The sequence below is a fragment of the Geotrypetes seraphini genome, chromosome 8 (assembly GCF_902459505.1).
Source record: "Geotrypetes seraphini chromosome 8, aGeoSer1.1, whole genome shotgun sequence".
Lineage (NCBI taxonomy): Eukaryota > Metazoa > Chordata > Amphibia > Gymnophiona > Dermophiidae > Geotrypetes > Geotrypetes seraphini.
In genome coordinates, this window is record NC_047091.1 from 22290062 (window position 1) to 22298366 (window position 8305).

Genomic DNA, 8305 nt, shown 5'->3' on the forward strand with positions numbered 1-8305 from the left:
TGGCCAGTGCTCAGAACTCCCACCGCTAGGGAACAGCGCCAAAACTTAGCTCCGTAATGCTAAGGGTAGGCACCCTGAAACCAGTTCTTGTGTACGTTCCCAGGAAATGAAGTTATCAGCACTGCGCTGTTGCACCTTTTAAATACAGGTAGTCCCTGGATTGAGATCATACTTATGAATTGGGGTCTGTTTCTCCCTTCTTATGCCAACACGACGCTCTTCCTCCCTTTTGTCTCCCAACGTGTCCCTTGTCGTCCTTCCCTTCCGCTGTACTGTATTCCAAATTTGTGTCTCCCTCCCGTGGGTGTTTACCTCATCTGCCTGGCTCCTTCCTTCCAGCTGCATTTGTCTTTACCAAGCCATGGCTGCAGTTCCTACACGTGGCCCGCAGCCGAGCCAGAAGCCTTCCCTCTGACATCAGAGGGAAGGCTTCTGGCTCAGCTACGGGCCACGTGTAGGAACCGCAGCCATGGCTTGGTAGACAAATGCAGCTGGAGGGAGGGAGGCATGAATTTGGGACACAGCACAGAGGCAGGGAAAGACGAAGAGAGTCAGGTTGGGACAGGAAGGGAGGAAAAGGGGCGTGTTGGGACACAGAAGGAGTGAGCATAAACTTCAGGCAAAGGATGGGAGGAATCATGAAATTGGGACCAACATGAATTAATGGAGGGAGTGAGGGATGGAGAAGGAATAGAAAGGAAGAATTGGGAATGGGAGTCTGAGTGATGGTGCACATGGGGAAATGAAGAAAGAGGAGAATTGTTGGGCGAGGCATAGAGAGATGAGGGAGAAGTGTTGGATAGGGAACAGTGGGATGGATGAAGAACTAAAGTAAGTGTAAACCTCCTCTCTTTTTTTCTATTTAAACTACAGTATTGTATTACGAGGACTGTTTCTTTCATGTTTTTATAGACTGTGTATTGTACAGGATCTGAATTACATACAAATTCAACTTAAGAATGCAAGCAGTGTCTCACTTCCGGTTCACCACACAATTGTTTCCCATGTACACACCTTTATAGGACCCCCAGGGACCCCTGAAGAAGACTTTTTGTCGAAACACGGACCGTGTTGGGTCCTGTAGCCCTAGCGGACTAGGTCCTTTAAGACTTTTATGTGGATGATTTTAGTGTACCTTTGGAACTTTGATACTTTCAAATAAAGTCCATTTGGGAACATCGTCACTCCACAGAGTTTTTTTGGTTTTCTTTAAAGAACAGAACTGCCTAAGCTTTTCCATTTTTTTTACTTGAAAGGACATACCAATGTGTATGTTCACTTTTGGGTGTGCTCAGACATGCACACATTTGTTTTTCACTCCCAGCACTTCAGAGGTTTACACAAACTTCCTTTTGCTTTTGAAATAAATCCAAACCTGCAGATTTAAGCTGAAAAGTAATGCAAAATCCTCTTTAAGCACCCCCAACACCATCTTGGAGCCAGCAGTAAGGGCAGCGTGCATTGCATTTGTGCAGTATTCTCTGAGCAGCAGGAGGAGGAAGTGCTCTTATTTACGTCCATTTGACGTGTAAATACAATCTGCGCTGTAGCCCTTCAGACTATTCTACACAGATCAATACCAGCGCTAAGTTCTGAGCATCTGCCATATTCATTTCAATAATACCCTAATAGGCTGCAGGCTATTTTCTGACCCTAAATAAGCTACAAAGTATAATGTGCATTAAATGACAAAATTAGAGAATGACATGGGGACAAATTTGTCCTTGGCCCATTCCTGAGAGCTCTGCCTTAACCACATACGCCTCGAACACTTATGATTTTAAAGTGTTTGAGGTTTGTGCAGATGAGGACGGAGCTTAGGCATTAGTGGAATGAGGCATTATGACATCACAATCTGAGCTCTAGAATGTTGCTACTTAGGATTTGAAAACGTTTGAGGCTTGTGCAGATAAGGACGGAGCTTAGGCATTGGTGGAATGAGGCATTATGACATCACAATCTGAGCTCTAGAATGTTGCTACTTAGGATTTTAAAGTGTTTGAGGCTTGTGCAGATGAGGACTGAAGCTTGCAAGAATGAAGCAGGGACAGGATGGGAAAATACGTTCCCACTGGGAAATTTGTCATGACAAATCATTGAAGCGTACACAGCCATGACTGTAGTCTAGATTCCCCTGGAACTTCGGTCAGCTCCTGTAGTATAAAGCTCAGGAAAGGCACTGTTGAACTTTTCTGAGCTAGAACAGCGATCCGTGACATTACCCGGAGGGTGCTTTCATTCCCCTAGAGCCCCAGTAACAGAACATTACTGCAACTTATAGCATTAAAAATAGGTCGGATTGAAGCAATAAGTTATGCGTTCCTAATTTAAGTTTTTAAGCTTACAGATATTGTTTTTTTGTCTTAGTGACTGCTGTTGTAGGAGCTCCCCTTGTTATTGGGATGGTAGGCTTTACCTCAGCAGGGATTGCAGCTGGCTCAGTGGCGGCAAAGATGATGGCTACTGCGGCCTTGGCCAACGGTGGTGGTGTGGCTGCTGGAGGAACAGTAGCGGTACTTCAATCCATCGGTAAGAATGACCTTTTAAAATATAGAATAGGCAGAGTTTGAGTTAACGTCTCCTCCTCCCTGTTTTTTTTTTTTTTTAACTTGCTACCTTTCTGCTGCTGCCGATGTTATACAGTATTAAGAAAAATGGTATACCGAGTATTTTTAGAAGGTAAACTAGAATGAAATGTCCACACCATTATTAAACTTGCTTCAAACAGAAGAGAAAATATACTCCCAAGGAAGTTCATGGTGTAGCTGTAGCACCAAAAGTGATACAGAAAAAACCCACTGCAACCACCAACCCATTCTAACGGTTAGTGCATTAGCCGCCACTGAAGGTTCAATTCGCACTGCAGCCCTCCATTTATTACCCCACGTACAAAACATATTCTTGGCGGAATTCTGCATAGCTGTGGCATGAAGAATTTCTGCAAAATCTCAACCATGCCCGCATCTTCAGGTCACAGTATCGGCAGCAATTCCCACATGCAGCCTGCCACTAACTCAGAAGTCTCTCTGTGACAGAGGGGAGGCTTCCGGGTTAGCGGCAGGTAGCATGAAAGACTTGTTGCCGATACCTTGACCAGAAGAAGTAAGCCTTAGAGTACAGGGGATGAGAGGAAGGAAACTTGGTGGCACAGGGGAGGAGAGGGGAATAGAGATATTTAACACAGCACAAGGGAGGAAGAGAAGTGTTGGACATGGGGGTAGATGAGAGATACATAGGAACTGGAGGGGGAGGAGATGTTTGATCCAGGAGCAGAATGGAATGATAGAGAGATGCCTGGAAATGGAAGCGAGGGAAGCGTGGGAGATATGCTGGACCCTAGGAGAGCGTACAGAAGGGAAGAGATACAGAGATGTCAGGCTAGGGGGAAGGAAGGGGTGGGGGAGAAAAGGAAGAGAGAGCAGGTGCTGAGCTATAAGAGTGGAGGAAGGAAGACACAGAATGGTAGAACCCTGAGGAGGAGAAATTTGATAGGTAACTGAAAAGAGAAGGGGGGTTAAGAAAGAGGCAGAAAAGAGCTAAACAGGATTGATCAATATGTCTGAGGTAGGTGTAGTGAGGGAATAGACAGGAGAGAGTAGAAAAGCAAATGAAGAATTAGCAGAAGCAACATGATGAAAAAATAAAAACATCCAGACAACAAAGGGAGAGGAAAAACATCTGAAATTTTTAAAATGGAATATGGATAATTATTAGCAAAAATATTGTTAAATTTTAACAAATAAACTTGCAGAATTTGCTAACTTTTTTGCACAGAATTCCACCTAGAGTAAAAATAAGTGCTTGTATATACTTGACTATAAACTAGAGAGCTGAACGGGGATGACAGGAATCCCGCACCCGCGGGTTCCCCCTTCGGGTCGCAGGGATCCCATGGGGACGCCCCCTCAGGTCGTGGGGATCCCGCGGGGTTCGATGCAACTCGAGCCGCGAGGCTCATCTTCTTTTTCTACCTGCCCTGATGTCTTCTGTTTTCTGCCTGCCCTGCAGCACGTAGCCGACCGGAAGTCTTCCCCGATGTCAGCGCTGACGTCGGAGGGAGGGCTTTGCATCAGTTACGTGCCAGCATGTAGGGCAACGATCCCTGCACGTGACTGACGCAAAGCCTTCCATCTGACATCAGCATTGACCACGGGGGAAGACTTCTGGTCGGCTATGTGCCGCAGGGCAAGCAGGAAATAGAAGACATCAGGGCAGGTAGGAAAAGAAGACAAGCCTCACGGCTCGAGCTACCTCAAAGAAAGTTGCTGAAAGGAAATTTGCTGGAAGATGAGGGCTGGACACGAACGTGGGAGGCAAACGCGGGACACAAAAGGGAGTAGGAAATGCGTTTTTGGACACAGAAGGCATGAACTTGGGAGAGAGGAAGGGAGGGAAAGATGCTGAGGTGGGGGAGGGAATGCGTTTTTGGACACAGAAGGCATGAACTTGGGAGAGAGGAAAAGAGATGGTTGTGTACACGGCGAATGGAAGAAAGGAGAATTTTGGGTCATAGGGAGGGAGTGAGGTACAGATGAGAGGAAGAAATATTGTGGTGGAAAGGGAACATTGGGACAGATGGTGCTGGAGAGGAGTGATAGAAGGAGAATGTTGAGCATGGGGCTGGTGGGCAGGAGTGAAAGATGAGAAAGGGATAAATGCTGGACCATGGTAGAACCAATGGACAGCAACAGAAGATAGGAAAACGTAAAAAAGAAACTGGGACCAACTTTATGGAAAAATAAGTCTCCAGACAACAAAGGTGAAAAACAGAATTTATTGACTAAAATATGTTGGCTTTGGGAAATGTATATAGCAGATGTCTTTGTATTGTGTTCAAAAGAAAAGGAAAAGCATTTCTGGTTTTATTTCTGCAGTGTAAAGTACTTGCTGACCCTTGCTGTGACTGGTGGGGATCCCCAAGCACCGCCAACAGAGGACCTCCTCTAGAGATGGCCAGAACTCCCCTCCACCAAGCGCATAGTCACTGGCAGCATCCGTGACTCACGGACGCTACTGCTGCCTGGCAAGCTTGGCAAAAGGGACCCCTGGCCAACTTCAAAGGAAGTCCTCAGCTGACAGCTTGGGGGTTCTCATCAGCAGAGTATTTATATTTTATATTTACATTAGAGGCTATGGTAGAAACCCTTTTACAAAGTATGTATTCTTCTCAATTAATATTTCCAAATTAATAAAGTGTCTTTGCTTATTTGTAAATGGGTCTCTACCAGAGCCTTTAATTCAGTAGCATAATTAAATGAAATAACTATTTCTTAAGTTTATAGGGACGGGCGGGGACGGGTGGGATTTCTGTCCCCGCACAACTCTCTACTATAAACTGAGATTTTTGGGCCAAAAAAATGGCTCAGAACAGGGGGCCAAGTTTATATTCAGGTCCTCTGGTCTGGGCCTCCCATGGGTCTGCCTGAAGCCCTGGTAGGCCAGCAGCGAGCTGGGACAGGGGTAATCCTTCCTGCGTCATGTCCCAGCCAACTCTAAACCAACCGACACCCTGACCCCTCTAGACCTTACCTTTAAAGATCTGGTGTTCTAGCGGTGAATCAAAGCAGGAGTGATCTTCCTAAAATCCTGACCCGTGAGAGCCATGATAAAAAAATGCCTGCCTTAGGTTCTCCTTATAGTCTTGAGATATGTAAACCACTTTTTGATTGTAACCTCAGCAAGGCAGTAAAAATCCTCCCCCCTTTTCCATTAGCTAGGTGTGGATTAGTTACTGTCTTATCACTACAAACAAGGATAGGCAGGAACTGACAGTACCTTTAAGTAAACTTGATTTTTTAGTGCCTATATACGGTGTGAGTCTGAGCCATTTCTTTGTAAATCTTGATGCAGTAAAAAAACAAAAAAAAAACGATCCACTTGTACCCGTTTCAAAATGGGTTTAAAAGACTATGGGACATGCAAAGTTTCAGAGTAGTACTTTTAAAACCAATAGGATAAAATATTTTTTCACTCAGAATAGTTAAGCTCTGGAATGTGTTGCCAGAGGATGTGGTAAGAGTGGTTAATGTAACTGGTTTTACAAAAAGGTTTGGCCAAGTTCCTGGAGGAAAAGTCCATAAACTGCTGTTGAGACAGACCTGGGAGAAGCCACTGCTTGCCCTGGATCGGTGGCATGGAATATGCTGCTACTATTTGGGTTTTTGCCAGGTACTTGTGACTTGGATTGGCCTCTGAAAACAGGATACTGGGCTAGATGGGACTTTGGTCTGACCCAGTAAGTTTATTCTTACATTAAAATTACATTTTCAGGTATGCAGGTTAAGCGTGAGCACTTCAGATCTTTCATGCAGGTACCGGTTGGGTGATGTTTATCAGCTCCTCACAGAAGCACCCCTGAAGCTGGCAGATAGTCTGGCCTGCTCAATTATGTTAAAGAGATGGACAATAGAGAATGACATGGTGACAAAATTCATCACTGTTCCCACCCCCACAGGCAACCATCTCCATTTCATTCTTTAATAATGCTGATGTAGAAGGGCCGAGGTTGAGATAGACACTAAAGAATGACACGGGATGGTTTCCTAGAGTTATCCACGGGGACGGGAATGGTGAATTTTGTCACCATGTCATTCCCTAATGGACAATCAACACGCAGGAAAAAGAGAATAGTGTAGAAAAGTTGCCCCTCCAGGGACATAACAAGTCAGAGTAATTAAAATGTGCTAAGATAACCTTAAACTTGTGTCAGATATATCTTAAATTTCCTGATTTTGTTTCTCACAGGTGCTGTAGGCTTTTCCATGGCTGGTAAAGCTGTGCTAGTTGCCGCAGGGGCTAGTTCTGGTGCGGTTTTGGGAGCAGCAAGTTCAGCACTAAAGAAGTTTACATGAGCAACTTGCATGTTTCCGCATGCTCAGAACAGCTATTTCCTTTTAGAGGCTTAAAGGCTCTTGGATCCAATTGTACACATATGGTTTTATTAAAATACATTTTCTTTAGAAATAGGTGGAAAAGACATTGGTGGGACTTTCAGAATCTCTGAGAAATATCGTTTAAACATATCTAATGGTGACGTGGTAATTGACTTAGGAAAATTAATCAACCTTAAATTTGGTCTCCATGTGATATTTTCTAACACTTCCATCTTGAAATTAAGATTACCATTTTCTTTCATTAGGAGCTGATTTTGCGCTCCAAGAATTTCCAATTTTTTCTCTTGTTCAAATGATTTTTTTTCCAATTTGTCCACTTTTTGTTGCAAAGTTAATGTCTCAGTTAGGATCCCAGAGCAATGGGTAGATAACGTTTGCAATTGAGTCCCCAGAGAAAAGCTGTAGAGTTGAAATTGCTTCCCATATATAATTTATTATATTTCCTTGGGCACAAAGAAAAAACTCTGGAAGAGCATCAGGAACCTGCAAATAGATGTATTGGACTTGACAAATTTAATAGAAAAATCAGATTCAGAACAGTTCACATTTGCTACATTATTTATCCAATTAGCTCTAGATTCGGATAGAGATTGGTTATTGAAGTTGTTTTTCAAATATAAAGATGTTTTGCTTCTGAATCAAAAAATAAGAAGGTACCCAGATGTGTCCAGATTAACAAAAAAAGAGGAAACAATTTTTGCTATTGAGATCACAGGTTTTAAAACTAGGAGCCACTTTTGTATTTAAGATTTCCCTGTAAATGTTTGATTAATTTCAAGGGAGCCAGGTATCCTTTTTTTAATTCTACACAGTTGAAATTTATTTTGGAAAATGAGGTGAGGTCTGCAAGTACCCCTATCAATAGCCAGGAATGAACGCTCGAAGATAGAAGTTTAGGTTAGGTCCTTAATAAGTGAGGGAGTAAATTAGTCTTTATAAAACTCCTCCTTCATTTTATTGTGGACTAATAAAGAGTTGAAATGTGTCTAATTTACCTCCTTATATTATTTCTTATGTGGTTGTTATGAGTTGGATACTGTTGATTGCATATGATTGTTATTGTCATAAAAAACTGAAATTCATAAAGAATAAGTAATGTGGTTATGGTTGCAATTGTGCAGGATATTTCCTATTTAAGAGGATTTGTCGGTCAGAGCATAGAATTTTAAAGTACTAACGCACTGCGTCTGAAACCTGTTCTGGGGACCACCAGCTAATTCAGTTTAGGCTAGCCCCAGTGAATCTGCCCACTTGCTTCCTCTTCTCACACATTCATTATGGATAGACTGGTGCTGTGTTTTTGACCCAAGGACATTTTCAATATAATTTTTTCCAAAATGGATGCAGACATGGAGGTCTGAATTCTGTCTAAAATGGGGCTGAATGTGCCCATAAATTATCATATTTTATAA

General features: G+C 43.1%; 1 protein-coding gene across 4 annotated transcripts in view; it reads left to right on the forward strand.

The window, feature by feature from the left end:
• LOC117364592 (interferon alpha-inducible protein 27-like protein 2A) overlaps positions 1-7993 on the forward strand; it is a 15682-nt gene extending 7689 nt beyond the window's left edge. For all 4 annotated transcript variants that reach the window (XM_033953948.1, XM_033953950.1, XM_033953951.1 and 1 more), the window contains 2 exons: positions 2368-2529; positions 6745-7993. In XM_033953948.1, coding sequence (XP_033809839.1) covers positions 2368-2529; positions 6745-6851 — 269 coding nt within the window. In that variant the 3' untranslated portion in view covers positions 6852-7993. The remainder of the gene's footprint in view (positions 1-2367; positions 2530-6744) is intronic.
• Positions 7994-8305: the final 312 nt, after the last annotated feature.